Raw genomic sequence first — 15427 nt, forward strand, 5'->3', positions numbered from 1 at the left:
GAAATAGGTGAGGAGGAGGCAGATGAAGCCGCAGGGGTCTCTCCTACAGCGCAGGAACGCCATGTTCTGAAGCCGTGACGTCCCCCAGCCACCAGGCCGCTGTGCTTCCGGCCGGGGAGAGGAGGAGGAGGTGACGCTAATGCCTGACGCGTTGGAGGCGGAGATTTGGAATGGCGCGCAGGAGGACTAGTATTTTCTCTTCGCAGAGGGGCTGGGAGCCTGGGACCGAGGCTACGCGCAGGAGGAGACACACCGCCACGGGGACTCGGATGGATGGATGGATGGAGGGTGCGTCTAAATGTATGGTCTAAATCGGCTTCTGTTGAATTATTCTTCCAAGCCAAGCAGGCCTTAATCTTCACTGCTTCTGTGCTTCATTTCATATGATGATTGATTGATTGATTGATTGATTGATTGATTGATTGAAAACTTTATGAATAACAGGTTAAAGAATAAGCACAGAAAAGTAGGCTACTAGATCAAATAAAACACTATAGTTTAGCAATGAGTAGCCTAGGTATCAGAATATATAGTGATTTAACCTTTAAACAAAAAACTTTTGTTTTAAACCAAAAAATATCACCTTTAAATTAAGGCTTGTTGCCATTGGGATCCTCCATTTCAATTCATCAGAACATTTAAAGGACAACTTTTTTTTAACCAAGGTTCATGTCCTAAATCTGTATATATATTTTTTTACAAAAAATTATAGCGATTTTATTTATTTATTATACAATTTACTATAGTCCTACTAGACCCCACAAAGTTACATCTGGCCACAACATATCACAGGATCTACTGAATGTGAAGGGGGTATTATAGGGTGCTGCCACATGTTTGTCAGTTTGTCACCTCCCCCTTCACATTCAATAGATCCTGTGATCTTTTGTTGCCAGATGTAATTTTCTGGGGTCTAATAGAACTATAGTAAATAATAAAACAAATAAATTGCTATAAAATGTTGTATAAAAAAATATATATATTTTTATATTTATCCCCATGTTCAAATGACCCCGCCCCCTGTAAAAATATAGCTAAAATCGATAAAACAAAAGAAAGCAGCAAATGAAAAAAACAAAACAAAACTCATCTTTTTTTATTGGGGCCAGTTTAGAATTGCAGCTACCTGTGTGCTCTTTGAGAGCGGTTTTGAAGGACAGTATAGGGATTCACATTCTTGTGGCTGTTTTGGTGGCCACATTTCCCTAATGACCACTCTGTTTTAGTGCTCACATTCCCCTAGTGCCCACTCTGTTTTAGTGCTCACATTTCCCTAGTGCTCACTCTTCTGGGGCCTGGTGCCACCTCTGTTTTGGTACCCACATTTCCCTAATGACCACTCTGTTCTGTTTTAGTGCTCACATTTCCCTAGTGCCCACTCTTCCGAGGCCTGGTGCGGTGGTGCCCTTTGGTGCCCAGATTTTCCTAGTAACCTGCACTCTTCCAAGGTGCCCAGTTTTCATTACCTCAGATAATACTTGTGAAAATCTGAACCAGAAGTTATTCACATCTGGACACTCCCACATACATCATGTGCATAATTATGTTCCCAGTTTGTTATTGTTGCCTCCTCCCTGGCATGTGTGTGTTTGTGTGTTAGGGCCGATTCATACTCCTGTTTCGGCGCTGTAGTGCCGAAATGATTTCGGCTCATCAGAAAATTTCAGTAGCACCGAAGAGCCGACTTTAGGACGGTACCCGCCCCCCCGAACCTCAAATGACGTCAAATTGTAGGCTCTACAGCGCCGAACCGACTTTTATTCGGCTCTAAAATAGGAGTATGAATCGACCCTTAGGCTGTGCAAAAGTGACACTTGGTGGTGAACAAACACTATAATGCTATTTCCGTGCTCGGACACAGCCAGGGACACAGGGACAGACCCAGGGACACAGCCACACACATAGCTGTCTATAGGACTGGTTGCACCACTCAAAAATATATGAAATTGGTCCACAACCTTTTTAATGTATACGTAGGCCTGCGTCAGTCTTGACTGAGTGCTTCCAACAATCAAACTCAGTCTTTCTCACTGTGACAGTACCACAACAAAGCCACAAAGTGGCGTTAGTCGACACGCAACAGAAACACACAGAAACACACACACACACACACACACACACACACACACACACACACACACACACACACACACACACACACACACACACACACACACACACACACACACACACACACACACACAGTGTGTTATTACAATATATAATTAGGCATATATAGGCTGCCTATCACACTAGAGAAGACAGGCCACTATAGTACTATAGTACTATTACTATATAGTGTACACATAATAGATATACCGTTATATAGTACACTGACATATTTTCAATTCAATCCAATCCAAAGGAGCTATATACATTGCCAAATCAAGTGTCAAACAAATTTAGAGATCATATGTCATGATTCTCTCTCTCTCTCTCTCTCTCTCTCTCTCTCTCTCTCTCTCTCTCTCACACACACACAAACGCTCCTCCCCAAAAGTAGGCAGTGTCCAAAACTCGTCACACTCTGTGTATGTGTGTGTGAGCAGCACAGCACTTTGTATTGCGGATAAGGATACGTACGTGTTGTGTTTTAGTTTGACATTTCTCGAGCAAAAACAGAACCGATTATCTCTTTAAATATCATAATCGCGTTGTGGACTTTGTAGAAGAAGGGTGTGGGGACTGAATAATTCATACAACATAAAAACTAAAACACTGGAGGAGGGAGAAAGGAGCCATTCGAAGTGTGGTGTCGAAGAGAAGGAGTAGACCATGGAAGTTCCTGGTATGCAGGTAAGTTGAAAAGGTAGAAGATTTGAGCTCCAAAACGGTCCCATTTGTTTGTTTTAGGACTTCAGACAGTGGAACAACTATCATGTACTACAGCACGAGTGATGGACATACGGGTAGGGGATGAGCGAGTCAAGTAAAAATGAGCCACAAGTGATCGGCGATGGTTTTAATTCACAACCCGAAGCTGTGTCAAAAAGCAAACTACAGCCGCAGCCCGCAGTAGGCTACTAGACAACGCGTCGTGAGCTTGTAGGTCTAGTATTTTGTGTTGACATATTCTACTTTTCTTGTTAGCTTTTTAGTGATGTTAGTTTTGAAATGCGTCTGGCGAGGAGGAACACAGACTTTAGCAGTTGTTATGAGGTTACAGGTGTGTGTGTGTGTGTGTGTGTGTGTGTGACTGTGTGTCTGACTGTGAGTCAATCTGTCTCTCTCTCTGGGTGTGCGTGCGACTGTGCGTGTGTGTTAGCCCAAAATGTTGACTCTCGTAGATGTATTTACTGATTTTCAGAATCTAAAGTGTGTGTGTGTGTGTGTGTGTGTGTGTGTGTCTGTGTGTCTGTGTGTGTGTGTTTTCAGGGGAACTTTAATTTGCTAGTTGAAGCCTCCTTTCATGTTTTGGATGTTGAATGTGTTGCACTCCAATTGGTGACCCATCGAATTGTAGCTTCGTTGTGAAAAGATTTGGTTGGCATCTGGTTATAATGGATTTTTATTTGCAATTTGACGTGAAGCTAGGATGTTTTGTTTATGAAACGTAAAAATAGTTCGTTCTCTGCTTTCTTTAACATGATATGTCAGTAATGGCACACACAATAACACCTTATTTGGATGTGTCATGCTAAAATCACGAAGCCCTCTTTCGTATTGTTCTTTGTTCCATTAGACAATTAATGTATTGTCGTTTAGTTAAGTAAAAGAAAATACGTTTAAAAACTAAAATAAGGTAAACAAAAATCAAGTTTAACTATACTTAATGGAACAGAGACCTCTGGGGTCGCAAAATTCGACAGAGTCACTCGTTTCGGTGTGCCACCTGCTTTGTTTCGCCGTTGCGGAGGAGGAAGTGGTTTCTGGTATATGACGTCACGCAGAACACCTACAAACAGAGTTGGAAGGGAGAGAAAGAAAGGAGCTATTCATCCATCCATCCATTCAATCAGCGTCTTGAAAGTTGGCTTCTTTTTAAAGCTGTTAACAGTCAGAATAGTGGGGAGAAAAGAAAAAAAAACATTGCAAACCCTTAAATTAATTGAAATTTACAATGTATGCTAAACACAATTAGGTCTAAAATTGGGATTTGTGGGTTGTAATGGAACTGAAGTGGTGAGACTGATAAAGCTGTGCGCCTTTCCATGGAAAATCACATCATTTTGGACATAAACTATTCCAGAGAGGAGTGGAATGAATTTCCTCCTCCCTCCACCCTGGCATACACATGCTCACAACATGGCACGTCTCTTACAAAGAGAGGCTCATGTCTATAAAGTTTAATTCCTGCTCTGCGCTGCGAGTGGTGCATGACGAAAGTCACTTCAAAACATCACATTTATGTTTCGTGGAGGGCTGTAGTATAGCAAAGGTTGACGTGTACTTCTGTAAAAACAAATTCTATTATTCGCAAACACCTACCTGATTTGGTGATGCTGCTGTCTGCAAGTTACAGACAGTCGAATGCTCAAAACTCCGACCACAGTGAGACACCGTCGAGGCCTGCCACAATTATTACATAATAATCACAATTATTTGAGATAATCACATTAATTTTTGCATAATCGTCATAATCATTACCAGGTTGAAATATTTTCAAATGTTTTAATTCATAATGTTCCAATATTAAACGACAAAATCACAATTGAATAATTAATCGCAATTATTTTAGCGACAGTTAATGATCATCAAGTTAACTGTCATAACCGTGGCAGCGCTAGATGCTGTCGTTTGATACCTGTGCCTGTGGCTCAAAGCATGAACTGGCGACCTCTAGTCAAACGCCAGACATCCAGATCAATGGACTGACAACACCGTCTGTCCGCTGTCCACGTGACTGTGTTATGATGACGCCCTAAAGACAGGCTCTGACAAGCTTCAATGAGCCGCACAGCTGCACATGATGAATAGGCTACTGTCAGATAGCAGATATACTGTGAAATATTGTATGTATACTGTCCAGGGTCCAACCTTAAAGGTTTTATTTTGTTGTTGTACCTGCACTGCACCTCAAGTGCTTCTCCAATCTACTTGCACCATTTAGGGTTGTCAAGATTACAATTTAAAGTTGATGATTAACTGTCACACAAATAACTGTGATTAATGATATACTGTATATATATTTTGTATATATATATATATATATATATATCATGCATTTCTCAATTGGTATTTGCCCACTCGGGCATGTCTGTATAGGTTTCACTTGCCTGTCCGAGTGTCTGTTTCTAATTTGCCCTGAGCAATGCGGGCATGAAACCCCATACTGATTTTCTTTTTTTTTATACTTTTTTTTTTGTGGCTTTCGCTTTTTTTTTATAGAGGGACAGATAGTGGGCTGACAGGAAATGGGGAGAGAGATGGGGGGGTGACATGCAGTGAAGGCCGTCGGGATCGGGAGTCGAACCCGCGGCACACTGCCAGACTGGATTGCCAGCCGAGGTGCCTGGATCGCTGAGCCACGGCCCAGGCCCCCCATACAGATTTTATAGTTTGTTTTCCAGTTCAGGCAGAAAAACATGGTAGACTAGTAAGTGGCACCAAATAAATTAATAATAATGGGTGTGTTGTTGTATTTTCATAGGTGTGTCCAGAGCCAAGGGCATGCCAATGAGCAAGCATGACACACCTCAAATCTAACACAGCTCCATTATTAATTCTGATTAGCTGCAGATGTTTTGCTTACAGTTATGCAGCCTGTCATGTTATGTGGTATCAGCCTATGGTTTCATACCCTTTGAACATGGACCGCCATGTTTGTTGATATTTGGTCCGGCGCTGTTGTTTGATGTCATCGTGTTGAAACGACAATCATTGGTCGTACAGATTTTCAACAGAGTCTTACCCGGATATAGACAACAACATCACCAGAACCTGGCCTGAATCGGTCAATATACTTCGTTTTGTAGTTTGCCAGCAGAGTTAACTGGGGTGTGTGTGCGTGCGTGCTTGTGCGTGTGTGCGTGTTTCGTTTAAAGGTCACAGCAGGTCATGGCTGGGGGTTGAGACTTCATATCAACAAGAACCAAGCTAATAAATTACGCTAAATCAATAAACTAGCAAGATGTTTAGCCAGGACAGCAGGTCATGATGGGGGTCTTTCTTCTCTCACCAAACAGTGTAGAACACCCACTCAGTCAGCTACAATCACAAGCAGCAGAAGTTAGTTCCCACTGAGGTCAGAATGGATGATTGATGTCATGACTCTAGTGAGGAAATGAGGCAACAGCATGGCAGTTAGGGCTGTCACAATGCAGTGGCTCAGGAGGTAGAGTCAGTGGTCGCCGTGGAATCCGAGTTCGATCCCCGGCTCTTCCTGGCTGTGTGACTCTTAAACCCTTACTGCAGAAGGTTGCATGGTTTCCTACTTTGTAATGCACATTGTAAACTTACCCCACCCCCTTAGATAGCAATTCTGTAGACTTAGATAGCATTTGATACAGACTTATAGCATGTTATGTAGACAGCATAAGTGCATTGTATGTGCTATTGTCATAGCACGTCATAGTACATATGTATAGCATAGTAGTATAGATGTATAGCTTATATGTATAGTTTCATTATAGATATTCCACTGTTACTTTCTTAGCTTACGCATGTTTCATGATAAATGTTTTTATGTGATGTATTCCCATGCTTTTTGTTCTTGCTTAATGTAAGTCGCTCTGGATTAAGAGCGTCTGCTAAATGCCTAAATTGTAAGGTGCAGTATAAATGCACCATTTTTATGAGTGGCACTGTGGCAGTCTGATGATACTTTGACCATGGTTATTTATGACCATTATTTATTTCAGATTATTTGGGAGCAAAGCCGCACTTTCTTTTCCCAATGAACGATAATAATAATAATACTGCTACTGCATGTTGTTACAGAAAATCCGAACAATTGTGAATATTTTTTTCAAGATTTTTGAAAATGATTGCCTTAAATATGGGGACAGGAGGTTGAAACTAAAGTGGTCAAAAGCCTGCAGACAACAAGCTCACACCTCACAGCTCACAGTGTGTTGAGCTTGTAGATCTGCTATTTACAAATAATAATAGCCTGTATCAGCATGTTGGAAGTTTGATACAAGGTTTTGAGGAAGTAAACATCCAACTGAACAGTCATGAGACTGTGTGTGTGTGTGTGTGTGTGTGTGTGTGTGTGTGTGTGTGTGTTTGTGTGTGGGGAACATAATAAAAACATGGTGGTTTGTGGTTTCCGGGTTTAGTTATATTTTGTACTGTCTTTAAAGATCACTTGTTCTTCTGTTGTCATGGTGCCACGGCTGCTTGTTCATAGCTAAATGCTTCCAGTAATAAATCAGGTTTATGCTGTTGTTGTTGCTGCTGCTGCTTCTTGGTGCTAGTCTAGTCCGCTTACTCATGACACCAGGAAAAGATGCTTATCTACAATTATCTTGCTGAGTTTTGAGATCACGATCAATGAAAAAGTATTATTTATTTATATTATGAGGTCTCATGTTAACGGCAACGTTCCTCTTCTTTTTTTTAAAAGGTTTTTTTTGTTGCTTTTTTCTGCCTTTACTGATAGGATGAAAGTAGTCTGACAGGAAATGGGGGAAGACATGCGGAAAAGGCCGTGGGGATTGGGTGTCGAACCCGCGGCACGCCGTCAGGCTGGCTTAGCAGCCTATAGGTGCCCAGACGGTTGAGATAACCGTCCGGGCCAACGTTCTTCTTCTACCCTGGATTTGAACCCGGTCACCTGCGCCAGTGCTGACATTTTTACCATTGAGCTAATAGAGCCTGCCTGCTTGCTCAGGGGATAAATTGAATATTGACCATTGGAAATGCATGTCAGATCCTGTGTATAGGTGAGACATGACCTTTGACACGCTATAAATGTCTCAATAGAAAGGCAGGGAGACAAAATACAACCATCCCAATTGTCTACGAGTTATATCGTATTAACATACTCTTATTTTAAATGTAGTCATTAAAATAAAGTTACAAAGCTTTAATGCGTCCCCTCTGTATAACCACAGCAAAATGATTTGAAATTGAATGAAATGCCTTGTATGGCCGATACACCAGTATTAAACAGTCATAAATCATGGCGACTGAAGTCATTTAGAGCTCTCATTGAGGCACACAGGTTGTTGAGCTGACGTGCGCAATTCTTTGTTCGTGCCCCCGCTGCTTTTGTTGAGTGACTGAATAGCAGGTTTGGGCTTGGTCTCGGCAGTCAAATGAGTTGTTGTCTCCTCCGGCCGCCGTGTGCGCGTGCGTGCCGCGCACGCAGACGGGTCACGTGACCCGCGTGGAACTTCCTCTGAGCCATTGCCGTGGTCACTGAGTTTCTGTGTGGTTTGCATCATAAACGAGAACGTTAACAGGGCGCAGCGTTTGGTTAACGCAAGATGGACAGTTGATATACAAGAGCATGAGGCTGCTCTGCCCATGTGATTGAAAATGTCAATGCTGAGTCAATCTGAGTCAACCAACCAGTGGTCAGTGATGGAAACTGGAAAGTAACTAATTACAGTAATACAGTTACTAAGTAGTGCAATTCAGTAAAGTAAAAAAATAACTCAAAATTGTACTCGACAATTTCCAATTACTTCTACTCCACTACATCTCTTAGGCAAATACAAGTTACTTTGTAGATTTAGATAATTACTACACACAACATACATTTACCACCTCAGCCCTATACAGTATCTGTATACTTTGGCTATTTGTGATATTTTATTTTGCTTAAACCCATTCTGGGCGGGGAACCCTTTTGGTGTTTTGAGCATTATGTAATACTTTTAGCTATTCAAAAATAGCAGATCTACAAGCTCATAGCACGGCACCGAGTGCCGAATATAATAATATCTTGAATATATATTCTTTCAGAGCGAACGTTTTTAACTCAAATCTTTGCTTCGGGGGGTTCCCTGGAACAACATATGTTCAGATGGGGGTCTGAGGCCAATTGCATATAATTGTTGGGGTCCTTGACATGAAATATTGAGCACCACTGATATAGAATCATAGGTATTTCAGAAAACAGGATTTAGAAAAATTTTAACAATTTCGACGTCTGGCCTAAATGTTACATATAGTATACAATATACATAGTGACAGTGCAGCAGCAGAGGAGTACACCCACAGTCACACACAGACAGATAATCCTGTGTCGTTGCCTGAGTCATCAGGACAGCCTGGCGACAGGTGGGCTCAGCGTTTGTTCAGCAGTCTGATGGTAGCCAGGTGACTATGTATGGTGTATTGTACGTACTGATGTATTGTATGGCAACCCTCCCAAGCAAATGCTGACATGAGTGCGTGCGTGTGTTACGTTTACGCCGCAGACAAAGTCAATCATGACAATAAACGCAATGTTTTGGGCCGATCAAATAATTTGTAAGACGACAAACAAAACAAAAAGTGTTGTATCATGCCTTTTTTTCCCTCTTTTTTTCTAATTATTTGATCAGCCCAAAACATTGTGTCATGATTTGTCACAACTCTTGTTGGCAGCGTAAACGTCTTTAAATAAATACTTTTTGAAAAGTCTATGAGGAAAATGAAGTTAATGAACTGGGTATTATTTTCTGGGTCTCTCGAGGGGGTGGGACTGCAACGCTCTATTTCCCCAACCAATAACAGTGCAGAGGCATGTTGCTCCAAATTTGGTGGAGGGGAGGGGAGGGGAGGGGAGGGCAGGGGAGGGGAGGAGGGCGTCGGGGGGGCGGTTGCTCAGATCGATGAACCAATAGCATCCTCCACCTGTTCTCGGCCGGCACACGCCCCTCTAGACCAGATATCAATACAGGCAGGCTAGTTTTGGTTATGATAAGATGGGTTGTTTTTTTTCCCACGGTAACAGCTCTGTCGCTGGGGGATTTGCTGTGTATTATTTCCTTCTCTGCAGCTGTCACCTTTGACCTGTAGAGCACAACATGCATGCACACGCATAGACACAGACGCACAGCACAAACACCCTCTTGCATGCATGGGCCGATGGACTGTTTTGTTTAGATTTGTTCAGAATGTCGCAAGGGAATGCATGGCTCTCTGTTTTGATCACACCCCCCCCCACACACACACACACACACACAGACACACACACATCAACAAACACATGCAAAGAGACTATCTTAAATTTGGGTACCTCTCTCTGTCTGTCTCTATTACTCACACAGACGCTCTCTCTCTCTCTCTCTGTGTCTCTCTCTCTGTTACACACACAAACACGGACACAGGAAGTTTCCATATCCATGTCCAACTTTTTTCTCTGCAGTCCAATGTTTACATATTCGAGAGGGCAGTCAGTTCAATGACCTCCTAAAACATCTCTCTCTCTATTGTGACCTTTCCAGCTTACACTATATTACCATTTAACACAGTGGGTTTTAAACATTTTCATGTCCAGGACACAACATTTAGATATATATTTGGCCCATCTCTAAAGGTTTTTAGATATACCGGTATGTATGTATGTTTGTATAGAAGCTGTAGAAGCTTGCAGCGTGGCAACCATCGTCTGCCGACAGTAGCCTTGTAATACCGTATGTTTGCTGCCATGGTGGTTAGCCTAGCTTGTTGCTAACTGCTTTTTCACTCATCGTGTTTTCCTTACTGTTCTTTTTACCCCTTATTCCCCCCCCCCCCCCCCCCCCCCAAACTTCATGGGTCCCACAGTGTAACACGTCGGTACTCTTCCACTTAATCTACGTTTGGTCTAGTCACTTTTTGTGATGAGACACGAGACGGCAGTGTGCATTCTCATTGTGGTGTGACTGTATTAAACTGGGTCCGGACTGAGTGACTGACGTCACGTAAATAACACGTACACTTCCCCAATGCTGCTGAGGCAATGAGGCATACCATTCCAAGGGGAATGGTATGCTCACTTTATTTCACTGTAGAACAAGTACAAGTTATTTGGGCTACATTTGAAGAGTTGGATTTTCTCGATATACAGGCTCGATAAGGAGGAGTATTATTTTGCAAAGTGTAAAATAAAAAATCGCAGATAAAATCGCCTAATAAAAATAATCTGTAATTTTCGAATAGCCAACAAGTGAATGGATAAAGTGGTTAAAAGTATTGTGATGCCGTATGAATGCATTCTGCTGCTGGGGACCCCCTGAACCCCCCACCTTGATGGCTGGGCGTCCTCGCACCCCACTTTGAAAACCACTAGGTCTTCATCAACTATGACTATGGTCCCACTCCCTATGAGAAAGGCTTCATTTACTGCCCATTCTAGGCCACCCAAACGCTTTGTCCATATATTTCTTTACAGTCTATGGGTATGACCTGACGAAGACCCGGAAGGGTCGAAATGTTGTTTGTTATTCAATAAAAGTTTACCTGGGACTGGAGCAGATACAGTGTGCGGACAACCCTCCTTCCTCACTGCTTCTGTAGAGGCCAAGAGCAGCGTCGGGTGGCATATTTTGCATCACACAAACCATTAACTTTTATCGCAGCGTTTATCTTTCGGTTGCAGTCACTTACCGTAACTTCCCGTATGTGATCCCACACAGGCCTGGAGAGCCGTGGAGGCTGATTGTAATCCACGATAAGTGAGATTAAACATTAACGGCCCTACAGTACATTCTCACCATGTGTCTGGTTGCCAAGTCCATTCATGCAATAATATAATAACTAATAATAAACCTTATTTATAGAGCACTCATCCATGTGGTTTTTACATGTGTGCTTTACACAAAATTCAAGACATGTCCAACAAATAAATAACAGCTAAATAATGTGCAGAAATATATATAACAATAAAATGTCTTTCATTCACGATAATGCTTTATTTGAAGAGGCTTCAATTGGCACACTGCAATAAGGTTTATCAATATTTATTATGTAATGGCATGAATGTTTCAGAGGTAATCAGACTTGGCAGAAAAGCGCTTTAAAGGGAGCCAGCATGTACAGTATGTATGACCATAAATAAACTCTAACCTACTGACTCTCCATGGTTCGTAGCCGATAAGCTAAATTACATTCCCCAGAGGTCTCTGTAGTATCCCTTGTTTAAACATTAAACACAGACCTGGTGACTTTTACACACAAATAGTGTTTTGTTGTAGCAGGTTATCTAGTGCAGGGATACTCAAATAGCTTAACATGTGGGCCACATTACAAAAATGGCAAGGGGCCAGTTGGTAAAATGACAACGTTAATGATACTTTAAGGTTAACAATATAGATAGCTGAGCACGTCTCTCTTTCAGTTGCTTCCCACATTCAACACAAATTACTTTTTCCATTAAATAAATTTGTGAAAATAGTTATATGGCTAAATTAAATTAATTAAACAATACACAAATATATGGAAATAGATTATCCAGCTTTCCGTCTCTTTAGCTACCAAGTGGTTAACATTGATGATACAGTAGTTAAATAGGTCTGTCTACAGTACATCTCTCTTTCATTTGCAAAATCTGCAATTTTAATGGCCGAAGGGAGAAGGGGCCCGCGGGCCGGAGTTTGAGTATCACTGGTCTAGTGCATTGATTTTCAAACTTTAGCTCGAGAACCAAACGATAAAATGATAAAATGAGAAATTGTATGTCTCCCGAGTCCCCAGGACTCAAACTAGTGATAGCCAAACTGCAAATGCCACACAATGTGAGCTTTGTAGATTTGCTATTTTCATTACTTAGATTTTTTGTTTTTCTTAGTTATTTCGTATTTATTCATGAAATTCTTTTGAAAAAGTTTTGAATATGTTAAAGCCTGTTTAAACCGAGCTTTTCAGTAAAACAAAAATGTGCCCTTTCTGATGACGTGTCAAAATGAGCTCAGTCTTCTACAGTATGCGCACACAGCAGCCATATGCAAGACACAGGTCTTACCAATGATACTAATGAAGGCTCTGTTCCATTCTGGTCAAACAGAGTCAGGGTGCTGAGATAATGCACGTTTCCTCACTGAGTGGAAACACTGCTACACACCTGGATCTCAAAGTGTGGTACAGGCAGCTGGCAGGTACCCTCATGTCAAAATGGCCTCATGCGCTTACTGGTGTGTAAAAGGGTCCATTTGGTTCCATTTGTACACTGTCAGAGTTATGGGGGTGACACTAGCTACACTATAGTGCTGCACAATTAATCGAATAAAGATTGCGATCTAGAGTCAGACACAGGAGATCTCATTTCTAAATTTGAGCAGGAATCTGGCTGTCCAATTCATTTGAGTTACTCTTATGTTTTTGCTACAAGAGAGAGACTTTAAGAGAGGTTTATGTCAAGCACATTGATGTTGTCTGTTTAAAGCCAAAGTAGTTGGCTCCGTCAATATTGCCTCCGTTGTTTCTTACGGAGCCAATATGGCTGCTGTGCATAAGACGGTCACAGTTGTTTTACATTGGCATCATCATGTAGAAGTCCTAGTTGTTTTTAAGCTGTTTACCTGCTGGGAGTGACTAGAACCTACTGAAAGCAAATACCGTAATCTGGGACGTTAGTGTTTGCTCCTAAGTGAAGTGTTTACATTGAATGAATCCTTGAACTATGAGGGTTAAAGTTCAGGCTGCAGGCTGCATTCATGATTGTATTGTGAAGATTGGCTCTGGAGTTTTGTTTCCCATCTCACTGTAATACATTTCTCTCTTTTACTTTTTGTGTTAAAGACGTACTGTAGCAAAATGAAAAATACGTTTTTATTAGAGCATATCCGTGGTCATCATATTGGCTAGTCAAAACAATGGGAACATTTCCATCTTTGTGTATTTTTATATCAAAAGTCCATAAAAATAAAAATGTACTCCCTTTGAACGAAAATGTGTGCTGTGTGATGACGTGTCGAGTTTCGCATGAATAAAAATGAATCTTGATTTAATCTCCTGGTTGATTCCCATCGCTCCGTGTTCCTCCAACACAGCTGGTTTTGTTTTCAGAACTGCAGGTTTTTTTTAAATCTCATTCAAGATGACATTGTATTGGATTGGACTGGATTACCAGTCGGGTGCCCAGACGGTTACGTTAGTTTTTTGTAGTTTTCGACAAGCTTTGCTGCCCTTCTGTCTGTGACTTGTAAACAAGCATCATACCCTGAAGGGATGCGATGTTCTGATTGGTTCAAAAACACACAGCTTTCCGTTTCAGAGTGAAACTTCAAAATAAAATGCCCAAAAAGCCACTGCACCCCGTCTTTAAATCCTAAGTACTTGCTGGTATCGTCTTGAGGAGGAAATAGAAACAGTGGCTAAAGAACATTCCCACGTCTGCACTGTATCTTTTCCCTGCAGAAGGCTTATCTCTGTTGTCAAGGCTATCGGCCCTCTCAGCTGAGTTGCATTTTGTATGCTGGTGAAACTTTGGACACAGCAAATGTCACTGCTGTAATGCACTGGTTCTCTATAAGTGGGGTCCGAGGACCCCCAAGGGGAGGAGCGCGTTTCAGCATGTAGATTGGCTACCTTCACAGTTTAATTTGTCCTAATGTCGGTGCTAAATAACAACTCACTGCCAGACCGGGTGGAGAGGAGGAGGGGCCGCTTTGGCTCTGAGCAGATGCACATGGGCACGTCGCACCCATGCGACTCGAGGACGCACGCAGGTTTTCGGCAGAGAAAATTGGATCGCCCTTGGCTTTTCTCCCCCTTCCTTCATGGGTCCCCACAGCGTCTGGGCCCTGCTGCAGTCACTGGGCTTAGGTTTGGTCATTCAGTTTAGGGGCTGGGTTTAAAGCTATGCCTGTCTGATTAGTTGCGTGTCTGTGTCACACACGGAAAATAGTAGCTATTTTTGGCTTCAGGGTTAAAAATGGCACACACAAACATTCCGCCTTCCTAGAAGGTTGATGTCCCCAGGTGTCCTGAGCGCCACTGTATGCTCCTTTGCTTCACACAATATCATGCTAGGACTTTGTCATATTGTGTGTGTGTGTGTGTGTGTGTGTGTGTGTGTGTGTGTGTGTGTGGAGTAGGCATGACATGATGAAAGAGGTTGAAAGTTCAACCACTATCATGGTAATGTTAATGACATCATTACAGTTGACCAATAACAATTACATCATAACGGTTATACCGTATGTGTACACAGCATGCTGGACTTCCTCATTGGGTCCAGGTGTGACAACGACAAGGTGGCTATATTTGGCCTGGTTGTGGTGTGACTTTACAGTGAGTACACTTAAAGAAGGTAGGAGGGGTCAAACGCTGTTCTGGTCGAGGCGGAGGCCACAGAGCGACAACATTCTGTGGACTTATTTTCCACATCATCTACAACAGACAAAATAATAATAATATATATACAAAAATAAGAAGAGATTTACCGTTTGACCCGCACGGCGGTTAAATCGGTATGGAACGCTCGGCATGAAGTTTTATCTTCTTTTTCTGCTTCTTCCAGTGATCAATTGGACACAGTCGGTGTCATCATCTTAACTCCTCTGCCTAGGATGAGATTGGACAAGATTGTCAATCGCAATTATTTGTGTATGCCCCTGAGCAAGGTTCT

At 42.0% G+C, this 15427-nt stretch overlaps 2 protein-coding genes and 1 long non-coding RNA gene across 5 annotated transcripts in view; 2 read left to right on the forward strand and 1 right to left on the reverse strand.

Annotated features, from left to right (window-relative positions):
- LOC308335056 (palmitoyltransferase ZDHHC3-A) overlaps positions 1-82 on the reverse strand; it is an 8558-nt gene extending 8476 nt beyond the window's left edge. For both annotated transcript variants that reach the window (XR_013965965.1, XM_080792008.1), the window contains exon 1: positions 1-82. This exon is cut by the window's left edge and continues 62 nt beyond it. Coding sequence is in view for 1 of the 2 variants with exons in the window: in XM_080792008.1 (XP_080648134.1) it covers positions 1-63 (63 nt within the window). In the remaining variant the exon portion in view is untranslated.
- Positions 1-15427, forward strand: part of LOC308335551 — a 522414-nt gene that overhangs the window by 260900 nt on the left and 246087 nt on the right. The window lies entirely within an intron of this gene.
- stk26 (serine/threonine protein kinase 26) overlaps positions 2532-15427 on the forward strand; it is a 29055-nt gene continuing 16159 nt past the window's right edge. For both annotated transcript variants that reach the window (XM_080791829.1, XM_080791830.1), the window contains exon 1: positions 2532-2796. In XM_080791829.1, coding sequence (XP_080647955.1) covers positions 2776-2796 — 21 coding nt within the window. In that variant the 5' untranslated portion in view covers positions 2532-2775. The remainder of the gene's footprint in view (positions 2797-15427) is intronic.

Source organism: Protomyctophum bolini (assembly GCF_963924005.1).
Source record: "Protomyctophum bolini genome assembly, chromosome: 20".
NCBI classification, from domain to species: domain Eukaryota; kingdom Metazoa; phylum Chordata; class Actinopteri; order Myctophiformes; family Myctophidae; genus Protomyctophum; species Protomyctophum bolini.